At 41.9% G+C, this 25,323-nt stretch overlaps 1 protein-coding gene across 1 annotated transcript in view; it reads left to right on the top strand.

The window, feature by feature from the left end:
* ARHGAP10 (Rho GTPase activating protein 10) overlaps nt 1-25,323 on the top strand; it is a 363,870-nt gene that overhangs the window by 239,738 nt on the left and 98,809 nt on the right. The window contains exon 19 of the mRNA XM_075348016.1: nt 12,532-12,667. Coding sequence (XP_075204131.1) covers nt 12,532-12,667 — 136 coding nt within the window. The remainder of the gene's footprint in view (nt 1-12,531; nt 12,668-25,323) is intronic.

Here is a 25,323-nt window from a genome sequence, read left to right as displayed (position 1 = left end):
GAGGTCTCGTTGTCTAAGTTTGGGGATGTAAAATACACTCCAATCACCATAAAAACTTATGTACATTCACTTTGTTTTACCACCCCATTCCACTGGAAAACTATGAAGGTTGTTTACATGAAAAGATAGAAATGGAATAAAATGAGTAGATGGAGAAGGTTTTTCAATGATATTAAATGGCTATATGAAAGCAAACTCATTACTTACAACAAAAAATGTCTCTGCATGGAGAGATCATAAAAGAAAACACTTTTTTCACATTCTTTCATATAAAACAATAAAAATCAAGGTCAGTGGATGTGTGTGCTACGCTTGAATGAATAACTAGTTATGATTCACATTGGTATGCAATTATTAGACACATACAGGGGTGTTAGAAGGCCAAAAGTGCAACCCCTCTTCCTGAGTACTTTTATGCATGATGAAAAGCTTACATGATATCAACTTAGAAAAAACAAAAAGCCAGCACCAAATGTGCACTTCAGCACTAAACATTCCAAACTGTACTTATTGTAAAAATTTTTGAGATTTTTGGCAAAAATTGCAATTTCTTGAGCTGCCTCGCCACGTCACGGCAAATCTCATTAGAGGCAGTCCTACACTAAAATATTTTCATAAAATGTGCCATACGGCCTCACATATAAATAGTAGAACTGCTAACAGCAGCACTCACCTGGTCTATTTCAATCCCGTACCCATGACTGAGTCATGGCTGTGGGCGGGACAGGTCCAAGCAAATGCTGCATGAAGTAAATAGCCTGTGGACAAAGCCTGATGACTCAATGTGAACAGTCACCAACCGCCAAAATCTAGACAGATGGAATTATTATTATTATTTATTATTATAGCGCCATTTATTCCATGGCGCTTTACAAGTGAAAGAGGGTATACGTACAACAATCATTAACAGTACAAGACAGACTGGTATAGGAGGAGAGAGGACCCTGCCCGCGAGGGCTCACAGTCTACAGGGAATGGGTGATGGTACAATAGGTGAGGACAGAGCTGGTTGCGCAGTGGTCTACTGGGCTGAGGGCTATTGTAGGTTGTAGGCTTGTTGGAAGAGGTGGGTCTTGAGGTTCCTCTTGAAGCTTTCCACGGTAGTGGAGAGTCTGATGTGCTGAGGTAGAGCGTTCCAGAGTATGGGGGATGCACGGGAGAAATCTTGTACACGATTGTGGGAAGAGGAGATAAGAGAGGAGCAGAGAAGGAGATCTTGTGAGGATCTAAGGTTGCGTGCAGGTAGGTACTGGGAGACTAGGTCACAGATGTAGGGAGGAGACAGGTTGTGCATGGCTTTGTATGTCATGGTTAATGTTTTGAACTGGAGTCGTTGGGCGATGGGAAGCCAGTGAAGGGATTGGCAGAGTGGCGAGGCTGGGGAGTAGCGAGGGGAGAGGTGGATTAAGCGGGCTGCAGAGTTTAGGATAGATTGGAGGGGTGCAAGAGTGTTGGAAGGGAGGCCAGAGAGCAGGAGGTTGCAGTAGTCGAGGCGGGAGATGATCAGGGCATGCACTAATGTTTTTGCAGATTCTTGGTTAAGAAAAGCACGGATCCGGGAGATATTTTTGAGTTGTAATCGGCATGAGTTGAAGAGGACTTGGATGTGTGGCTTGAAGGATAGAGCAGAGTCGAGGGTCACTCCAAGGCAACGAGCTTGTGAGACTGGGGTGAGTGAGCAACCATCAAGTTTGATGGAAAGGCTTGTTGGAGGAGATGAGTGAGGAGGAGGAAAGACAATAAACTCTGTTTTGTCCATGTTAAGTTTTAGGAATCGTGCAGAGAAGAAGGATGAAATAGCAGACAAACATTGTGGTATTTTGGTTAGTAGAGAGGTAATGTCAGGTCCAGAGAGGTAGATCTGTGTGTCATCGGCATAGAGATGATACTGGAAGCCGTGGGACTCTATGAGCTGTCCCAAGCCGAAGGTATAGATGGAGAACAGCAGGGGTCCAAGAACTGAGCCTTGAGGGACACCGACAGATAGGGGGCGAGATGAGGAAGTGGTGTGAGAATGGGAGACGCTGAAAGTTCGGTCGGTTAAGTATGAGGAGATCCAAGATAGGGCCAAGTCTGTGATGCCCAGAGATGAGAGAATCTGTAGTAGGAGGGAATGGTCTACTGTGTCGAAGGCAGAAGACAGGTCCAGGAGGAGGAGGATAGAGTAGTGTCGCTTGGCTTTGGCGGTTAGTAGATCATTGGTGACTTTGGTTAGGGCAGTTTCGGTAGAATGATGTGGTCGGAAGCCAGATTGAAGCCGGTCAAAGAGGGAGCAGGAGGAGAGGTATGAGGACAATTCAAGATGGACATGCTGTTCCAGTAGTTTTGAGGCGTAGGGGAGAAGGGATATGGGGCGATAGTTTGACACAGAGGATGGGTCAAGGGAGGGCTTTTTGAGGATGGGTGTAATAGAGGCATGTTTAAAGCATGAAGGGAATACACCACTTGCTAGTGATAGGTTGAAGAGATGGGTTAGGGCTGGGATGAGGACTGCGGTGATGTTGGGGATGAGGTGGGATGGGAGCGGGTCCAGTGCACAGGTGGTTAGATGTGATCTTGAGAGTAGAGTGGAGAGATTGTTTTCTGTCATGGTGGAGAAGCTGGATTTGGAGGAAGAGGGATGAGTAGCTATGATGAGGGGCTGTGGTGATTGTGGGCCAAAGCTTGCTCTGATGTTGTCAATCTTCCGCTTGAAGAAAGAGGCAAAGTCTTCAGCTGAGATGAGAGGAGAGGGAGGTGGTGCCGGAGGACGGAGGAGAGAATTGAAAGTGTTGAATAGCTGTTTAGGGTTGTGAGAGAAAGAAGATATGAGGGATGAGAAGTAGGTTTGTTTTGCAGCAGTGAGTGTGGACTTGAAAGTGGTGAGGGACTCTTTATATGCAATGAAGTGCTCAGTGGAATGAGACCTCTTCCATCTGCGCTCAGCAATTCTGGAAGCCCGTCTAAGTTCTTTAGTCTGCCTTGTGTGCCAGGGTTGCCTGTTGATTGTGCGGGTTTTGGTGTGTGTGAGGGGGGCAGCTGATTCGAGAGCTGCAGAGATTGTAGTGTTGTATAAAGTTGCAGCGGCATCTGCATCATGTAGAAATGCAATGTCTGTGAGGGGGAGAAGGGACTGAGAAAGGGCGTGTAAATCAATGTGTTTGATATTTCTGCGAGGGTGTGAAATTTGTGGAGGGGGGGTTGCATACTTGGAGAAGAGAGGGAAGAGAATGTGAGTAGGTTGTGGTCAGACAGGGGGAGAGGCGAGTTAGAGAGGTTAGATAGGGAACAGAGGCGAGTGAAGATGAGGTCCAGTGTGTGGCCATCTTTGTGAGTAACTGCAGAAGACCATTGGGTGAGGCTGAAGGAGGAAGTGAGTGTTAGAAGTTTGGAGACAGATCAGTGGGAAGTGTCAATGGGGATATTGAAATCACCCATGATGATGGTGGGGATGTCGGTGGAAAGGAAGTGTAGTAGCCAGGTGGTGAAGTGGTCAAAAAAGGCAGTGGCTGGTCCTGGAGGGCGGTAAATGACAGCCAGCTGAAGGTTGGAGGGGGCGTAGATGCGTACGGAGTGCACCTCAAAAGAGGGGAGCGTGACAGAGGGTGGTAGTGGAATTGGTGTAAAGGAGCATTGGTTGGACAGGAGCAAACCAACTCCTCCACCATGCTTGTTACTGGGGCGGGGGGTGTGAGAGAGTTGGAGACCACCATAAGAAAGTGCAGCAGGAGAGGCAGTGTCAGAGGGGGTGAGCCAGGTTTCTGTGATGGCGAGGAAGGAGAGTTTATTAGTGATGAACAGATCATGAATATAGGATAGTTTGTTGCAGACAGAGCGAGCGTTCCATAGAGCTCCTGTTAGTGGGACTGGGGGAGCGGGGGCTGGGTGAATGGGTATAAGGTTTGCGAGGTTGCGGAAATTTGTGTTAGGTTGTTGAAGAGGGTTTGAAGTGACAATAGGGATGTGGTGAGGAGGACCAGGATTTGAAGCAATACATCCCAAATTGGGGTGCATAGCAAGGTGGAGGTCAACCACCGACCAATTCAATGAAGAAAAAACAAAAAGCCAGCACCAAATGTGCACTTCAGCACTAAACATTCCAAACTGTACTGATTGTAAAAATTTTTGAGATTTTTGGCAAAAAATTGCAATTTCTTGAGCTGCCTCGCCACGTCACGGCAAATCTCATTAGAGGCAGTCCTACACTAAAATATTTTCATAAAATGTGCCATACGGCCTCACATATAAATAGTAGAACTGCTCTCAGCAGCACTCACCTGGTCTGGTTCTACTATTCATATGTGAGGCCGTATGGCACATTTTATAAAAATATTTTAGTGTAGGACTGCCTCTAATGAGATTTGCCGTGACGTGGCGAGGCAGCTCAAGAAATTGCAATTTTTTGCCAAAAATCTCAAAAAAAATTTTTTTATAATAAGTACAGTTTGGAATGTTTAGTGCTGAAGTGCACATTTGGTGCTGGCTTTTTGTTTTTTCTTCAATGATATCAACTTAGTATGAGAATCTTGGTTGGAAAGATGTATTTCTTTCATAAAGATTTTCATTTTCAAAAATGAAAATTTCATAGGTGGAGGTCACGTCATAATACAGTATCACCAGTTATTTGCTGTAACTGCATTAAGAAATGGTGGTGATATGATTGCGCCAGCTACAGTAAACCTCACAAGTCATATTATTCTGCCAGTCTCTAACCTCTCTTCCAGATATTTATTGGCATAAATTTTCACAAAGCCGTGTGATGGGATCACTGTGGACCCGGGGCTCCTAATCTAGCCCTCAGGTTAGGGGGGGCCATAGCTGTCCCTGATCCCAGAGATATGTCTAATGGTGACAATGTCTGGGCTGCCTTCCTTGCCCTGCTCCTGTACAGAGGTGAGCTAATACACCCTCACCCTAGGGGAGAGCCGTGACAGGAGTGATTGGACCCACAGATAATGACAAACAAGGGAAACCAAAACTTGATCACACAGAGGCTTTAGACAAACAGTGATAAAGTGGAAAATAAGAGTAGGGCGGAAACAATGAGACGACAGGGGAGCTCTATGCACAAAGCAATACAATCACCAACAAGACTGGGCTACAACAGCACGCGAACCGGTGTAGCCAAAGCTGCAGTTGGCATAGGAAAACAAGCTCCTCCATCTTAAAAATGCCAGGGAGTGACTGTGATCTCCCACAACATGTGATCCAAGAGGTAACCAGCAGGCTAGCAAAAATTAACTCCTGCAAGCCCGATCACTAATGAGAACACAGCTGGTCGACGCCCGAGCCTGTCTGTGTAACTCAGAAGCACCAAAGGAGGCATAATGAGGAGTGTCTGTCTCCGGAGTGTGCACAGCATCAGATGCCATCAAGACACTCCAGTTTAAAGCCAAACACCATGTGACAATAGGGCGATATAGCATAGTCTTCACTGCAAATAGCGACCGCTGTATTGGAAGGAAGCTCCACCAATCTGTAAAACTATCTCATCTTGCTTGTCACATGCAAGAAATTATAGAAATTGCTACTATTTAGTACTCATACACAGTATGGACAAAAATATTGGGACATATACCTTAACGACCCATGACGTACTGGGTACGTCATGGTTCGTGTGCGGTTAATCCCCGCCTCCTGCCATGGGCAGGCTGCGGCGATCCGCGCACATATCAGCTGTTTTCAACAGCTGATGTGTGCCTGCTAGTCGCGGGTGGAATCGCTTGCACCCACGACTATTAACCCCTTTTATCTCGCTGCCAAAATCTGACAGCAAGATGTATATGCGCGCCGCCATTATCCTGACTTATCCCGCCCCCAACGGAAGTCACGTGACATGATTACGTGACTTCCGGTGGTTGCCATGGTAGCACAGGGTCATGTGATGACGCCTGTAGCTAACATGAGTCATTTACTCTCAATGCCGGAATACAGCCGGCATTGAAAGTAAAGCAGCATATCTGCAGATCTTAGCTATGTAGCTGTGATCTGGAGATATGGCAGAGTGATCAGACTTCTGAAGTGTCCATGCAGCTAAAAAATTAAATACTACAGGACACTTCATAATAGACAGCGGACACCCCACAATTCTTCTCACCAGACGCCGAGCGGGAGGCCCTGCAGTGATCGCAAACCCACACACATCAGATTGCGCACACAAAAACATCAGATCAATCACACTTCAGATCAATCACACATCAGATCACGCGCTCACACAAACATCAGATCGCTCACACAAACATCAGATCGCTCACACAAACATCAGATCGCTCACACAATCACACATCAGATCGCACACACCATGTCCAGCGATGCCGAATCTTTCTGGCTGACAGGATCCTGAAATGCAGTGCAGTGGAGCGCAAGGACCTGCGGCCGGGATGGAATGCTTACAGGACCTTCAATGCGCAAGTTCCTCCAATTCTTCCTTGCCGCCGGAGGCATTCTGTACCACTAGCTGTGGTGAGTGACTAGTGTGTGTGTGCGTGCGTGATCTGATCAGTGATGATGTGTGTAATCTGATGTGTGTGTCGGCCAGAAGCAGGGGAGGACATCATGCAACATACCTGCTGGGAGTGCCTGCCGGAGGGCAGGTGGGGATCCACGTAGACATCTAGGGTCTGGTATGAGTCTCCTGGGAAGGAGGGGAGAGGAAGGGGGGTAAACTAACCCCCAGTTGTGTTTCCCCAGGAATAAGACCTCCAAAAATAAACTATAGCGCTTTTTACGGGGCAAAAAAAATGTATGTCAGTGTATACTTATAATTATAACAAGGCATTTTGTTTAAGATACACTGTATGTCTGCATCTAAATCTGTTTCCGGTGCAGCCATTTTTTTTTTTTACAGACTTTAAACTCGTACAGATGGGTTTAACCATCCTCTGACTGAGCACTAGAAGTGCTCTTAGTTAGTGGTATTTGTAAGGCTACATTTACTAAAATCATCCGCACAAATATCGCTCAGCTGATTACAACTGTCATTTTTTATTTTTTTTACTACAAGATGAACATTTAAGCAGAATAATCACCCGTACAGTAGAAATCATAAAGCAAATAATAAAAATTGAAATTTCCGAGTTCCTGTGGTGTTGGTCTCCATTCCTCCCCTTTTAAAGGATGCAAAAAAAGCAATTAAAACATGTATGGACCCCAATATGGTGTCAATAAAAATGATCATCTTGTCATGCAAAAAGTAAGCCCTCACAGACAAAAAAAAAAAAAAATCTTTTCTCAAAAAATTACGACACAACCCAATTTTTTTTCCAAACCCTAAAATATATCGTTGAAACCAAAAGTTTACATACACTATCTAAACACACATCTGCATGTTTTTCTCACTATCTGACATGAAATCAGAATAAACCTTTCACGTTTTAGGTCAATGAGGAACCAAAATTATTTATATTTGCCAAATGCCAGAATAGTGTGAGACAATATTTTAAAGGGAACCTGTCGGGTGCAATATGCACTCAGAACCTTGAGCAGTTCTGGGTGCATATATTTCTAATCCCTGCCTAGCAGTCCCTATATATACTGGCATAAATAAACATCTGTAGAAAAAGTATTTCTAAAGATCAAATATTATATGCTAATGTGCGCTGGTCCTGAGGGCGTTAGTTACCTTAGCTAGTCGGCCCACATACCATGGTAGCACGCCCCTGTTGGCGTACTAACATGCTAATGAATGCGCAGCAACGCGCACATACCTTATTCTTCATGGCGGACATCAGAGGATGGATGCGCTCTTCGCATGATCTGCAGCACCCGGGAATTCCGATCATGCGCACTAAACTGATGCCGGGTGTAAGCTTCCTGGCTTCAGTGAGGTACAGTGCGCATGATTGGAAGTTCTGAGGACTCTGGATCATGCGCAGAGCGCATCCATCCTCCGCCGGCCGCCATGAGCAGGGAGGTATGTGCGGCGTCGCTGCATATTCATTAGCATGTTAGTACGCCCACAGGGGCGTGCTACCATTGTATGTGGGCCAACTAGCTAAGGGAACAAACGCCCTCGGGACTAATCCCCGCGCTCAATAGCATATAATATACAATCTTTAGAAATACTTTTTCTAAAGATCTGTTTATATTGCATATTGCACCTGACAGGTTCCCTTTTAAGGCATTTTATTACTTTCTCCAGAGTCAAAAGTTTACATACACTAAGAGTACTATGCCTTTAACCAATATTCAATATATGACCTGTGCACACTCATTTCACTTTCTGCTGTGTGAGAATTTTCATTTTAATTCAGGCACATGTGTGGGCGACATACAACGTGCGATCACGTGGACCCACAGAATCTATAGCGTGGGAGCGCCAGCTGCACATACCCTCAAGCCTCTGTATTGGCGCCATCTGCAGGCACCATAGATAACCCACAGCGCACCTTCGCGACACGAAATCAGGACTATATAGGTCAAAATGTTGTATGTCGCCCACACGTGCCTAAATTAAAATAAAGCAATTCTCACACAGCAAGAAATGAAATGAGTGTGCAGTGGTCATATATTTCATGTTGATCCATCCACTAGTACCTCGCTCTTTCAAGTGAGTGCATGCCAAATATTGAGAAGTTTAAACAATATGGGACAGCCCATATGATGTCATGTCTTTAGAGGCTTCTGATAGGTTTATTGGCTACATCTGAATTAGAGACACACCTGTGGATGTATTTTAATGCACACCTGAAACACACTGCGTCTTTGTTTAGCATCATGGGAAAGTCAAAAGAAATCAGCCAAGATTTCAAGAGGAGAATTGTGGACTTGCACAAGTCTGTTTCATCCTTGGGTACAATTTCCAGATACCTCTATACAAACAATTATACGCAAATACAAACAAGATGGGAATGTTCATCCATCATACCACTCAGGAAGGAGACTGGTTCCGTATACCAGAGATGAACGTGCTTTGGTCAGATGTGCATATCAACCCAAGAACAAAAGCAAAAGACCTTGTGAAGATGCTGGCGGAAGCTGGTAAGAGGAAAAATGGAGAAGCTTTGAAACCTAAGAGCACCATCTCAATTGTGAAACACAGGGATGGCAGCATGATGTTGTGGGGTTATTTTGCTGCAGGTGGGACTGGTAGACTTCACAAAGTAGATGGCATCATGAGGAAAGATTATGTGTTAATACTGAAGCAACATCTCAAGACATCAGCTAGGAACTTAAAGCTTGGGCGGAAATGGGTCTTCCAAATGGACAGTGACCTGAAGCATACTGCCGAACTGGTTACAAAGTGGCTTACGGACAACAAAGTCATTGTTTTGCAGTGGCCATCACAAAGTCCTGATCTCAATCCTATTGAAAATTTATGGGCAAAGATGAAAATAGTCATTGAATACTACCACTCATTGCTGAAAAAAAGCAAAACCTAACACTACAATGTGAACAGAAGAATAAAGTTAGGATTTGAAAGAGTAAAAAACAGAAGCACAAAAATGGAACTTGGCTATGGCTGGATAGAATTAGTTCTGCCTACCACTTTGTACTCCACAGAGTACGTGTTGGACTGGATGTTCACTCTCCATCTATTGTATGGGGCTGATGCAGGCACCATCTCTAACTCCAGGGGGATTTTAAATCTGACAGCTGAAGTAATGATCCAGAACAGATTTTGGGTTAATATTATACCCAGATAAAACTTATCGCCAGAGGTTGTCTTTTCACCTTATAGTTTATCATTTTCTAGTGTGACAAAACTACACACCCTAAGTTTCATTATGATGCTTTGTGGTTAGTAATGGATATGTGTTCTTGTCGCTAACTTTTGATCCCTCCTGTAAAGTACTTCCTCTGCTCTCCACAGACCACAAATCTTACATGCTACTAGCTCTTGGAGAAATGTTAAAGTAGCACTGTAAGGTTCAGATGTGGCTGACAAAAACTTTTTTCATAGCATGTATGTACTAGTAGTGTTAAAGTGCTTAATTTCAGACAATTAAACATTTTAAGTAATTTATCGGGTGATTTTTTTTTTTTTTTATTATTTTAGAATTAAGTTACCATTCTTTGTTTTGCATAAAGGGAAAGAAGTGAATGTGTCACCTACAGTACGCTTTCTGATTACTCGAATGTCACTACAGGTACCATTTAAATTGTCTATAGACTTTAGAAAAATGGAAATAATTTTCCAGCCATTGATTAAATCAGCCTGTAATTAGTTATTTTCCTTCAGCTTTATAGTGGATGTGTTTCTTGGTATTGTTATCCTGCCCCCAGTGATTTTTGCAAGATGGATAGTTCCAGAAATAAGGAAGAAAAGGAGGAAAAGAAAGAAGTGAAACGTTACGTATATGACTTGATTCCCAATATTATTCTTACATTTATAAGTGCGACAACTGCACCCAAAAATATACCTACCAAGCAAGTGGCAGAAATCCATCCACTCCTGTTGACCCAGCCTAATGAGGTGGTGACATAATGATGACAATATATAGAGTGTGATGTATCTTGTGTATTTATTCAATTAAGAAAAAAACACAATGTACAGTGGTAAACAAGAATAAGTGCAATCATGCTCAGGAATATCCTCTATGGATATTGGACTTTGAAAGTGGGAATCTGTGGATATTAAAGGGATTGTCTCCTCATCTTATATTGGTAAAATTGCAAACAACTTGTTTCTTATTGCTGTTGTGTGCTGGTGTGGCTCGTTGCCCACGTAACCAGTCACTTCTGGTCACTATCAGAGATGGCTGGTTTCCTAGGCAAGAAGCACAGTGTTTGCAGGCAGGTGCAGTTCCCCATGGTTTTGTGATGTTGCAGAGGCAAAGCTCAGGTTTTCAGCATTACAGATTGCCCAGTTCGGACCAGCGACTTCACAATGCCACCATCCTGAATTGTCATTCATTCTGGAGTGTAGCGCCCCCGGCAAACAGGAAGCTGTGTGCTCCTTAAGACGTACCCATTAACTGGTATCAAGGTATTTCCCATTTAACAGATCTTATTCACAGCACTGTTGTCAAAGGTCTCTGGTCTGTATAGCAGATTCCTATGCAATAAATCGGTTATTATTAGTGATGGGCGAGCGTGCTTGGCACTGCTTGTTACTCAGTCTACCCGAGCACCCAGAGCTCTGCTAAGTATTGTGGGTGTTTAGATGTGTCATTGTCGAAACATTGAGCAAAAAGCACAGGATTTCTACACTGAATGATGGGAGCCGGAACCCCAGTGAGACCCCGCGGATAAAACAACATTCTCAGATATAGTATGACCATAAAAAAAACCTGCCCTCCTTCCCGCTGAAAATGCTTATGGCTGACTGTATGTGGGTGGAGACCACCTGACAAGCCAATCATTGACTTTCTATTATAATCGTTACTCACATCGAGCTCATCCGAGCATCTGACTACAGCTCAAATTGAGTAAAGTGAATTTGAGCATTGTAATACTCGCCCATCACTAGTTATTATAGATGTTGTGCAAAATGGTGATTGGGGTTTAGCACAGTCTGCAGCATGGCTTTATTCTAATGCGTGTCAACAGCGGCATAGATTTTTTTTATGTTTTCCAGCTGCCTAAGTTGTTACCTTTTAAAGATTTTCCAGGTTCCTTTCAAGCTTCAAAATGGTGCAGCACAGTGTGTTCATCATCCCAATGAGTGTAATGATCATTACATTATTATAATGTGTGTGAAGCGCTGGCTAATATGATGCTGAATATAAGTTAAAAGAGAACATGTCATCTTTGTAATCTTTGGGCAGCAGATTATAGAGAAATAAATGCTAACCAGATTATATACAGGTTTGTGGGAAAAGATTTAGTATAACTTGTATTTTAATTAATGGCTCATTTATAGCTTGGCAGTCAAGGCGGTGGTCCTAATCGTGGATGCCTCCCCACAGTGTGCGTAAGAATTGTTACTGATTAAGGCTGCTCTTTTGACAGCTAAGATTGAGCAAGGATTTAATTCATTAAAATACTTGTTACACTAAATTTTTAAGTTCCCTTTAAAAATACCGACCCCTTCAAACTAGGTGTATGGCGTGCTTCACAGAGCAGACCACTAGTCCGTGGTGCTGACAATGGATGTAATAGAGAAAAGCTGGTACAGCAGTAATTTTTGGGTGTGTTCTATATATGCAGGCAGTGTGGTATTTCATTATTTTAGTAAAGTGATGTGCTTATGGGGAAAATAACAGTTCTGCAACATCTTATCGTTGAACTCTACATTGTGCCGTTAATCCTTCTGGATAAATAAATAACCGATCAATGTTCTCAATGTGGCATGTCCCTCCATGTCTGGTACTATTCAATCTGTGTTAACACTGCTGGACTGAAAGGACTCCATGCCACAGACAGAGAAGAGTTATATTTACACATTTCTAAGTAAAACGGAGGACATCACACAAAGTGTTTAGGAAATGCACCAACATTATTAGTAATAGACATGGTGGGAGGACAGGTCCCCTTTAAATCCACTAATTCTAGATATGTCACATTTCTGGGTGCCGCTAGCATCTGTGCTGTATGTATTTAGCATAATATAGTAATAGAAAACGGTAGTATATACGTCTGATAAAATCAATGTTGTATGCTTGGTTTTAGATCTTTTCAAGCCCTCCTGATGAGTCTGTGATTGAGCCATCTTCTATTTCTCCTCGCGCCCCACCTAGACAGTCTCGGAGACAGCGTAGCAAGAGGCCAGTGGCTGTGTACAACCTTTGTCTTGAACTAGATAATGGTAAGATGATCTCAAATACCTTTATATACCCGTCTTTAATTCAGCACAGGACTGAAGAAAATGCTGTACAGCTCCTGACAATGCAGCCATGGTAAAGGTTAGAGTATGTGCAGGTGTACCAGACTTTATACATCTGCACTGTACCTGGACGTTTTTGTGCTATGGGCCTGACCTGTGGGACCCCACCGATTGTCAGAGTTCCCCATTGTGGTGTAGTGCCGAGCCCCATTCACTTTCTCAGGCACAGCACTCCTAGCTGTATAGGGAACTGCAATGCATCCCCATTTAAGAGAGTAACACTGTACAGGGAAACATTAGAGGCGTCTCAGTGCACTACGAGTGCTGTGCTCCCCTTTCACCTGAGCTGCACTGTGACTTTTCATTTGCATTGTTGATAAATACTAACTAGTTGCCATCCACACAATTGCATACAACTCAATGTATTTTTTGGGACTGCAGCTATTGCTTGATATTTAAAGTCAAGAGTTCTACAAAAAGTCGCAGTGCAACCTACGTCTTATTCTTGGGATCAGTGGGGGGTGGGGGTCACTGACTTAAGACCACCAATAATCATGAAGTGAAGGTATAGCCTAGTGATATAGGATCACTTCATTTTGTTTGGAGCTTCTGTATCTAATAATTATAAGCACCTCTTTGGGGACTTTTTGTTTTTACTTAATTGCATGAATTTGAAGCTAAAAATTATCTTTCCAATTGGATTTGAAGAGATGGTTCACTACTCTGCAATAGTGGCCCCATCCCATGTCTGTAAAACTGATAGGGAAGGCTTTTTCTAAACACCTTGTTCAGCCAATTCTGCCTCTGAGCGGTGCTATTGTGGTCCGCTCATCCCATGAAGTGACTACCCCCGGCGCTCCGTGACCTCTGAGATCCGGTGATATCACGTCAACTTCCAGTTGACCCATCATCACCGAGACCAACCCCATTCTGCTGGGCTGTGACGAGCAGTGAAACGCCGTCCACAGACCAGTCACTCAGAGACTTGAGCTGCCATAGTGATGTCGGGTCTACTGAAAGTGGACCCGACATCACCGGATCTCAGAGGTCACGGAACCCAGTGGGTCACTTCATGGGGATGAGCAGACCGCAATAGTGTCGCTCAGAGGCAGAATTGGCTGAACAAGGTATTTAGAAAAAGCCTTCCCTATCAGTTTTACAGGGACGAGTCCACTATTGAGACTAGTGAACCACATCTTTCATGAAAAAATGGCACAGCTTAGCTGTTGCAGGCACTCGCCCCCCCCCCCCCTCCTTCCTGCGCACTTAATGTGGTCTTTGGGCATAAAGCTAAGAAGAGCTCAGAAAATGTCAGATAAGAGATACAAATTTTCCAGACTATTGTAGCGCGCTGCCTGACAGATTCTCAGATAACTCATTCTGCAGCCAGCAATACTCTGTGCAACACAGACTGTAACGCAAGAGGCGTAAAGTTCTTAAAGAAACCCAGTTTTAGCCAAAAACGACAAATAAAAGAAAAATAATTGTCCTGAAATTTGAACAATTCCTTTTAAAGGCGACGTGCACACATTGAGTATTCGGTTAGTATTTTACCTCAGGATTTGTAAGCCAGAGCCAGGAGTGGGTAAATACAGACGTGGTGCCCATGTTTCTATTATAGTTTTCCTGATTGTTCCTTTTCTGGCTTTCACTACAAATACTGAGGTAAAAAACTCAACAAACACTGAACGTGTGCACGTGGCTGTAGTCTGATCTGCAGAAAGGTAACAAGGAACCTCTCATTTAATTTCTAAAAAACTATTTTATATTACAGATCATTTTGGAATATTTCTGCACATGATGCAGTAGGAATTTGTCAGTTTACTGCTAGGCTCAGGATTTCCTCCAATATGAAGACACTTTTGTCAAATTTTGTAGCTATGCACAATAGTATACTACAGTTTCATATGGACTTCTATATATCTAAATGTTGACACAGAATTAGCACTAAATTAATAGTTAATGTATTCCACTTGGTAAGAAGGACAGGGCACTACTCTATATGTAGAGACACATGGGAAAAAAAAACCTTAAAACATACTCCGCCATAACTCTGAACGCAGTAAAAAAATAAAATATATAGGCAACAGAAGCACTGATGCTGGAAGAACATAAGTGCAGCTACGGGGTGCTACTTAAAAGAATGGCAACATGATCCACTGTGTGAAATAGTAGAAAAATGAAGAGCACTCACCGATAATTGCTGTTCAAATAGGTGGAAGTTTATTCATAAGTGCGGCATTACATGTGATGGCAGGCGGGGAGGGAGCAGGACGGGGCGGCACGTCAGACGGCCGTTTCGCACTCTATGCTGGTGCTTTGACGGGTCTAACTGTCAGACCCGTTGAAGCACCAGCATAGAGTGCGAAACGGCCGTCATCTGACGTGCCGCCCCGTCCTGCTCCCTCCCTGCCTGCCATCACATGTAATGCCGCACTTGTGAATAAACTTCCACCTATTTGCACAGCAATTATCAGTGAGTGCTCTTCATTTTTCTACTATTTCACATAATAGTTAATGTATGTTAGTAGAACTTCTGGCTGTGTATTAATCTCTGCATGACCGATGACTTGTATTTATATCATCGGCCGTGTCCCTATCTTTGATGTGGGCTCACACTGAGCCCATATCTTTTCCCGCACTTGATGGCTGATTTATCAGCCATCAAGTGCCTCTAAAAGCCACGAGTTGATCAGAGATCCGCTCATGGCTATTAACCAGTTAAATTCCACTGTCAATCACTGACAGCGGCATTTAAACACCAGACAGGAAGCACGTCATTGATCCCGTTCAACGGTGCGCTCATCAGGTGATCACAAGGCAATGATGGGTCGTCATTACAGCCATGCCTATTATCACAATCCTCCTGTGAATTCTGGCTGCGACCCGGCATTCATAGATCATGATTTTTACTATACAGAGCATCTGATGATTGCAGCTTCAAGTCTCCTAAGGGGACTAGTAAATATAGTAAAGACTTAATAAAATAAAAAAAGTTTAAGTCCCCTCCCTTTCGCCCCATTAGAAATAAAACGATAAAAAAAATGTATAAGATACACATTTGGTATGTGTATCTTTTAAAAGATAGAATTGATCAAAATATAAAATAAATTATTCTGATCGTTAAACGACATAATGAGAAAAAAATTAAAAACACCAGAATTGCACTTTTGTGGTCACCACACAACATTGTTATAAAATGCAATACAAGGTGATCAAAACATTGTATCTACCTCAAAATGGTATCCGTAAAAATGTCAGCTCTGGGCGAAAAAAATAAACTATCACACAGCCCCAGATGCCGAAAATTGAGAACAGTACGGGGCTCTGAAAATGGCAACAAAAGTGTAAGAAATTTGTCCCAAATGTTTTAATTTTTTTTGTTTTGTTTTTTTTTAATCACCTAAATATAAAACTATACATTTGGTAACTGCATACTAGTACTGAAATGGGAAATCATATTACCAGGTCAGTTTTACTATACTGTATATTGAACATGGTAAATAAAAAAAAAATCCAAAAACATTGTGGAATTGCACTTTTTTTTTTTTTTTTTGCAATTTCTCAGCACTTGGAATTTTCCCCCCCCATTTACCAGTACACTATATGGCAGAATGAATGGTGTCCTTCAAAATTTCAACTTGTCCCACAAAAATCAAGCCCTTATATGGCTATGTGACAAGAAAAAGAAAAAGTTATGGCTCTTGGAAGAATGAAAGTAAAATTGCAATGTGGTCAAGGGGTTAACCTGCCATCATACAAGGCCATCATATAGAGTGAGAGTCTATGGGAACCATTATATAGAGGTGCTGTGGGGACCATTTTACCGAATCAGGGGCCATGAGGGCCATCATACTGGGTGGGGGACTGCAAGACCATTGCACAAAGAGACTGTGGGGGCCATCGCACAGACTGGGGGACTGCAGGGGATATGGCACAGAGCTGGGGGTGGAGGGTGCAGGGGTTCATTGCCTGGAGCTGGGGGGCAGGAAACTGCAGGAGCTATCACATTGAACTTGGGACAGTGGGAGCCTTCTCACTGAGCGTGCATTGGGAGACTGCATTGGCTATCGTACTAAGTAAGGGGCTGGAGATTGCGTGGCCATCATACCGAGCCAGGTACTGGGGACTGTGGGATCATCATACCATGTGGAGACCATAATAACAGACCATTATACTGTACACTTATTCCCTTTGAATGAATAACTTTTAATGAACTACAGTACAGACCAAAAGTTTGGACACACCTTATAATTCAAAGAGTTTTCTTTATTTTCATGACTCTGAAAATTGTAAATTCACATTGAAGGCATCAAAACTATGAATTAACACATGTGGAATGAAATACTTGACAAAAAAGTGTGAAACAACTGAAAATATGTCTTATATTCTAGGTTCTTCAAAGTAGCCACCTTTTGCTTTCATTACTACTTTGCACACTCTTGGCATTCTCTTGATGAGCTTCAAGAGGTAGTCACCGGAAATTGTTTTCACTTCACAGGTGTGCCCTGTCAGGTTTAATAAGTTTGATTTCTTGCCTTATAAATGGGGTTGGGACCATCAGTTGTGTTGTGCAGAAGTCTGGTGGATACACAGCTGATAGTCCTTCTGAACAGACTGTTATAATTTGTATTATGGCAAAAATATAAAAAGCAGCGAAGTAAAAAAAAAAACGAGTGGCCATCATTACTTTAAGAAATGAAGGTCAGTCAGTCCGAAAAATTGGGAAAACTTTGAAAGTGTCCCCAAGTGCAGTGGCAAAGACCATCAAATGCTACAAAGAAACTGGCTCACATGAGGACCGCCCCTGGAAAGGAAGACCAAGAGTCACCTCTGTTGCAGATGATATGTTTATCCGAGTCACCAGCCTCAGAAATCGCAGATTAACAGCTCAGATTCGAGACCAGGTCAATGCCACAGAGTTCTAGCAGCAGACACATCTCTAGAACAACTGTTAAGAGGAGACTTTGTGCAGCTGGCCTTCATGGTAAAATAGCTGCTAGGAAACCACTGCTAAGGACAGGCAACAAGCAGAAGAGACTTGTTTGGGCTAAAGAACACAAGGAATGGACATTAGTCCAGTGGAGATCTTTGGATCCAACCACTGTGTCTTTGTGCGACACAGAAAAGGTGACTGGATGGACTCTACATGCCTGGTTCCCACCGTGAAGCATGGAAGAGTAGGTGTGATGGTGCTTTGCTGGTGAGACTGTTGGGGATTTATTCAAAATTGAAGGCATACTGAGCCAGCATGGCTACCACAGCATCTTGCAGCGGCATGCTATTCCATCCGGTTTGCATTTAGGTTGACCATCATTTATTTTTCAACAGGACAATGACTCCAAACACACCTCCAGGCTGTGTAAGGGCTATTTGACTAAGAAGGAGAGTAATGGGGTGCCAGATGACATGACCTCCACAGTCACCAGACCTGAACCCAATCGAGATGGTTTGGGGTGAGCTGGACCGCAGAGTGAAAGCAAAAGGGCCAAGAAGTGCTAAACATCTCTGGGAACTCCTTCAAGACTGTTGGAAGACCATTTCCGGTGACTACCTCTTGAAGCTCGTCAAGAGAATGCCAAGAGTGTGCAAAGCCGTAATCAAAGCAAAAGGTGGCTACTTTGAAGAACCTATAATATAAGACATATTTTCAGTTGTTTCACACTTTTTTGTTAAGTATTTCATTCCACATGTGATAATTCATAGTTTTGATGGCTTCAATGTGAATCTACAATTTTCAGAGTCATGAAAATAAAAAAAAAAACTTTGAATGAGAGGGTGTGTCCAAACTTTTGGTCTGTACTGTGTATGCTTTTCCTCTGTCTTTCTGTTCATTTAGCTTCACATTGCGTGCTTGCAGTTTTAACAATTGATCTTTATTACATAACCAGATATAAGCAGTGTCATCTTTTATTTGTTATAGCTGCATTGTTTAATATGCCCTGTGACATCTGTGTTGCTGCAAGCAAATGGGCTTTTCTTAATAAAACTAAATGATGATTGGATTGTATAAAATCTCTAAATTTAACCCTCTTTAGAATTAAAGGTGCAATGTTTAAATGCAATAAAAAAAACTCCATGAGAGCAATATCAGTGAGTGTATGTGTTGGATCCCAGCTACCAGACCCTGATCTAACTTATTGTTATAAAATTGTTTTAAGGGTCTGTGCGCACTGGGAAAATGTGTTTCTTAAGAAAAATACGAACCCTTTGGTACAATTCTGCAGCAAAAACCGCTGCAAATCCGTGGCAAAAACACAGTGTGCGCACAGGGCCTAAGAGCCTCTGTTGTAGCATAGTCTCGTGATGGCTGAATTTGTAGCTAGAGGATTGTATTTTTTTAATGAGGTGTTCTTAGGTTGCTTTAATTAGTTACACTGCATGAAAATAAGCAGCTTTGCAATTAATTTGCGTTTTGTACCTGTTGCCATTCTCCTGCAATGAAAATTTCTGTCTTTACAGTGCAGAACTGTTTCCTCTACAGATTAGTGAACCCAAGCCTGTGGATCGGGAGCCACATGTGGCTTGCGGGCCCTTGATATGTAGCTTGCGGCTATTTGTCACCTTAATACATTAGCACCAGTTATATCATACGTCATCTGGAAACCTGCTTTTCATAGCTGACTTTTGGGAGTAACCCTGCATAGAAGAGCTGATTTGGATGAATGTATACTGGCCTTGGTATAGGATGATATGCCAGTCAGAGAAGGCGCTTTAAACGATGTGATAGTGTGGTAGGAGTGCTTGATGCGAGAATACCAAATGATGTAAAGTGAGAGCCCCTGGACCTAGATATACTGCCTCAGTGATAATTTCTAGAATAATAGCTTTGGCTGTGATTGTACCGGTAATTAAGGATCTGGGTGTCACCACTGTGTGGAGGAGTATCAGCAAGAGCTGTATGCCACTACTTGGGTGGCTGTGGATGTGGCTCTCGACTTTATATCAGCTAAAGGTGACTCATAGGAAGAAAGATTGGGGACCACTGCTCAAAAGCCAGTCTGACTGTCTACAGCAATTATCTGGTAGGCTCCCTTTTACTCCCTCTTCCACTTTCTTGCACCCTCTTTCTCTGTTTCCCACCTTCTTTCTGTTTCCTGGCCTCTCTCTCTCTGTTTCCCGCCCTCCTTCTCTGTTTCCCGCCCTCCTTCTCTGTTTCCCGCCCTCCTTCTCTGTTTCCCGCCCTCCTTCTCTGTTTCCCGCCCTCCTTCTCTGTTTCCCGCCCTCCTTCTCTGTTTCCCGCCCTCCTTCTCTGTTTCCCGACCTCCTTCTCTGTTTCCCGACCGCCTTCTCTGTTTCCCGACCTCCTTCTCTGTTTCCCGACCTCCTTCTCTGTTTCCCGACCTCCTTCTCTGTTTCCCGACCTCCTTCTCTGTTTCCCGACCTCCTTCTCTGTTTCCCGACCTCCTTCTCTGTTTCCCGACCTCCTTCTCTGTTTCCCGACCTCCTTCTCTGTTTCCCGACCTCCTTCTCTGTTTCCCGCCCTCCCTTTTCCCCCCGTTTCCCACTTGCCTTTTTCCCCAGTTTCCCGCCTGCCCTTTTCCCCCGTTAACCCGCCCACCCTCTTCCCTTGTTTCCCGCCCGCCCATTGTCTCAAGTGCTCTGTCACACCCAGAACACTTAAAATGTAATTTGCATATCTATTAAAACACTAATTACTTGGGAATGTAGTAACAGATAGAAGATGTAAAGGTGTTGATGTATTTACATTTCAAAGACCTGAATGGCCATATATGAGGCTTGGGCTTGGAGGTTGATCTTGCTGACAGATTTTTTTTAAGATACGAGCATTAAAGGAATTCTGCCGTTTTAACAAGTTAACGCCTAACTATAGGAAGTGGGTCATTCTAACAACTTAACTTAATATTTTATTTTGTCTGGTCAACTTGTTTAAAAAAATCATGGACTGACAAAAAATGTTCTCGACACGCACAACCCCCCCCCCCCCCCCCCCCCCCCGAACACATCTTGTAAGGCTATCACAATCAAACAATAAAACTCCTAAAGGTGCCCATACACTATAGATCATTGTTGAACAAACACTTTTTTTAGCTGAAAATCTGTTTGCAGTTAATACCTGCTTTGATTGTATACAGGTAAATGTAAAGGGAACTTGGCATTCATTTACCACCGTGCCAACGGTGATGTTTTCCAACACTTACATTTCCTACATAAACTTTAGTAATGGAAATGACCCTTCTCTTGGTGTAAATGGAAACCTAATTTCAGCTGTGCATATTTGCTGCATATTTCCTATAAGGAAGTACATTAAATGGATGCATATTATCAAGCAAGGAAATGCATTTTTAAAACAGAATGCTGTGGGCATAATATTTGCTGGTTCAATGCTGGTGTCTCAGTTGATCCATGGCCCCTCCTATCCAGAGGACAAGTCTACAGAGTTTAGCAAAGTCAGCAAGCTTTATGCCTATAGCATTTTCTTTTGTAACTGCTGCTCCTTAAAAAAAACAAACAAAAAAAAAATACTTTTCTGTGTACTGTAAATGTAGCGTTGTGCTCTTTTTGTTTCTTGTTAGTTCTAAACGCTCTTATAACATCTTGCTGTAATTCTAGCTAGATTGCATATGTATGCATATTATATATGACTATAATAATATTCCCAGGGTAATATAATTTGTCTAATAAGAGCTTAACAGTTCTATATTTTTTTTTTAATAATCACTAATGGTAAACAACACATTAAAAAACAAAATATAAGCACACTGTACAATTCAAGGTTCACATAGACTAGCTACTGGGTAGGGTGTGAGCAAACCTTGCAGAAATGTTATTTTTCACTTAAATCTTAGAGGGGGCAATTTTGTTTTCAGATTCTTTTCTCACTTCCCCCACTACCTGCTCCTGCTGCCATGATCATCTAATTCTATGAAAAGTTGCCAGAATACATGTTTCATGCTGCTAAAAAAAAGTAGTGGAACACATGGGGGACCCATGTTCTTCCATTTTGCTTTGAATAATAGGAGATTTGCCCTTTATGACATTTATATGCCCTTTAAAGTGATTTTTCCACTATATATTTTTAAAGTGATAAGTTGGAAACTACCTTGCTGAAAGTAAAAAAAAGAAAAAAAAACAACCCAAACCCATATACTTACAATTACAATCCCCTGTTCCAGCAATGCCGCTCCAGAGGTCACTTTAAAAATATTGTGGGAAAACCTCTTAGAGGGAATTTGTCAGCAGGTTTTTGCTACCTCATCTGACAGCAACATAATGTAGGCAAGGAGATTCTGAATCCATTGGTGTATCACATAGATTATTGGCTGAAGCCATTCTGAAACAATCAAAGATTTAGATTCAGAAACACAACAGAGCTTCCCTCGCCCACACCAGGCGCTCTATAGGGATTGGCACTGATTGTGAGGTGCCAGTCAGATCAGGGGGTGTGGTGGACTGACATGCACATGAGTTTTTAGTCTTGTAATGGTAATCACAGGGTAATAAGCCCTTTTGTTTATGTAAACAATTACACACACACTGATGAGAGTAGCACAGTTGCTTTTTATTTATTAACACTTACAGCATGCTGTCTTCAGCTTGCATAGCAAAAACCTGCTGACAAACTGCCTTTAAAATACAATGCAATACTGATGAACTGATCATAAAAGAATTAAGTAAAAACCGTGACAAGAAAATCTAAAGGGGTTGTATCCAAATGTCTTTTATATGGATCAGCAATTCAAAGCATGGCACACAAGGATAATAAAGAGCAGGAGAGGGAATGATGCAAAAGAAGTGCTGGGTACACACAAAGAAATTAGCGTATGGGAAGAAGTATATGGGGCCACAAAATACTGCAAAGGGCATGTATCCTTTATTAATTTTTGTATTCAAAGAGGATGTGTTTGAATGTCTCCAAACTTGTTTTTGAAGCAGGTCATCTTGAGTAGTCAGATGGTGCAGTCAAAACTCTGTAGAGCTCTGGAACCACTAATGTCTAATGATTTTATGTGCAAGGGTGATATAGTATTATTCTTCGCCTCTATTTGATATAAGTACTAGCAGCCTTTCAACAGATCCACCCCCAAAACACACTGCAAAGTGATATTTTATACTGAAAAGATTAAAGTAGTCACTGATGGGAGATCAATATATTAGGCAGGCCATAGCTCAACTCTAAGGGAAAAAAATGTAACAGATTTGAGAGAATGTGGCAGAAACTTAATTTGTGAAGTGGGAAATTATAGTGGAAGCAAATCAGATTATTTTATCAATGACCTCTACTATACAGTATATATGTTAATATTCTTAGTATATAGCTTCCTTAGTGAGATTTGATTATGAATGACAGTGTGCCTCTGAAGCCTAAGAAGAAAAGAAAGTGCATGCTACAGGGATAACAATGGCCTGTTTAGCGGGGGTTGGTCTAAGCTGATGACTGCGGGACAACTCCCACTTATAACGGTAATAGTAGCCCCCTTCCTTATCCAGTAGTTTACCACATTTCCAGGCTGTAGGATGTTATACATTTAGTTAATGTTGAATCGTACATTGAAACAAGGTTCATTCAGTGCAGTAACCTGGAAAGATGTGGTACACTACTGCTTTGTAAGTTTACTGGCACTTTGTTTTCTATGTCTGTTAAAAAATATACTCTTAAATATATTTTTCTTCAAATACGTAAAAGCGCATGAAAGAAAGAACTTCAAAAATGTAAAAAATAAATGTATTTTATCTATATAAAAATGGTTGCCAGGGTTCAGTTACAGAAAGGAAAAATAATATACTTTGTCAGCTTACGTAAAAAAAAGTTCATTTAGTCCATACTGATCAATGGGAATTCTTCACCCATCTCTCCTTGGGTCCTGAATGGCAAAGCCGGGGGTGTCATCCCTAGCGTGTCTTCATCTTGCAGCCTTGGAGTCTTCTGACAGCAGGCAATGTGGAGGAGCGAGCAGTGGCCCCCTCCATCGTGTGTTATATACCAACTGTTCAATCAATATAGGGTGTTCTAGTGGAACATAGTTCCATATGACATAATCTTCTAGAAGCTACCAGAGGATTTATATATATCCTTCCATGTCAGTACTCAAGTATATTCAATATGGGCATTTTAATATTTATTCCTTATAAACTTTATTAATCACCTATGCCCTCCAACATAAACAGAACTATGAACTTATATGTCCTACTATAAAATATTTGATAACTAGATGTATTAATTTTAGTGCTTTTAACAATGTCTAATTATCATCATCCACCTGATACCTTGGCAAAAAAAACTGAATAAAAAACCACTGACCTCTTCCTTTTTTTTTTTAGTTTTTTTATCTTCCGTCTTTAAACTTGATTTTCAACACAAAGTAAAGAGCACCTGGCTTAAACTTGTAAATGAAGGTCATCTCTATCATTCAGCGGCACCATAGTGTGTGGTCTCTGGTAAAAATTGGGTTTAAGGTTGAGGCATTCAGTATATGTGCTAATCTAAGTATTTCACTACTACGTTCACTATTCCAAGGGAACCTAATAAAAACATTAAATGAAGAACCAAGAAAGATGGTTGCTAAACTGCTATTTGTGCGTAGTTTGGTGCTGTAGTAGTCTATTATTTGGTAAAGAAATCTTTAATAATGACTTCAAATCTTTCCTATAAAAAAAATTATAGACCTGTGCTATCATTGACTTGCAATTGCTTGAATTGCTACATATCTTTGGTTGAATTGCCATTTTTGTATTTTCTATTTTACGTTTCTTATTGAGCCCCAGAAAGGGTATTGTCAAAGATCCTAGTGGTGCATACCTATTATACATTCTTATGGCTTACAATTAATGGATGTTTATTTACCAGGATATTCGTATTCAACACATTACCAATTTTTTAAGTAAATATATTTTTAAAGGTGTTATTGATATTAATTTCTTACCAAGTGTCTGTGACAACCCATCCAATTCACACAGGCAAGGGACTCAAATCTTAGATGTCCATAAATTAAGTTATGTGTAATCATGAGAAATGACGCAGGTAAAAAGTATTGAAGAGGTGCAAAACGCCATTGAAAGTTGTGACCCCAGCTGAAACCAATCCGTAATTACAAAGCAATCCTGCCACTTAGTAAATAATAGCAGCTGTTCAACTGATGACCTATAAAAAGGTGTTATCACAAAGGAGCCACACAAGAAACATCTCATGATGGGTAAATCCAGTAAGCTATCGCAAGACCTTTACAACCTTATTGTTGCAAAACAAACTGATTGCATTGGTTACTGAAGAATTTCTAAAAGTACTGAAGGTTCTAGTAAGCACTATTGGACAATAATCTGATCATGTCACCATGAAACGGCCATGAGCAGGTGCTCTTCGCAAGATTTCAGACAGAAGAGTGAAAAGAATTAACAGAAGAGTTGTCTAAGAGCCAAGGACCATCTGTGGAGAGCTACAGAAAGACCTGGAATCAGCAGGTACAATGGTTTCAAATAAAACAATAAATAATGCACTCAACCTCCGTGGCCTGTATGTATGCTCTTCACACAAGAGTTCATTGCTGAACAAAAAGCATATTCAAGCGTGTTTAAAATTTGCACAACAACATTTAGCCCAGCCTGTGAAATACTGGGAAAATATAGTCTGGTCAAATAAGACCAAAATTGAACTCTTTGGATGTCATAATACACACTAT

This window comes from Anomaloglossus baeobatrachus, chromosome 1 (genome assembly GCF_048569485.1).
Source record: "Anomaloglossus baeobatrachus isolate aAnoBae1 chromosome 1, aAnoBae1.hap1, whole genome shotgun sequence".
NCBI lineage: Eukaryota > Metazoa > Chordata > Amphibia > Anura > Aromobatidae > Anomaloglossus > Anomaloglossus baeobatrachus.
Note: the sequence above shows the minus strand (reverse complement) of the source record. Positions and strands in the feature narration are given on the sequence as shown.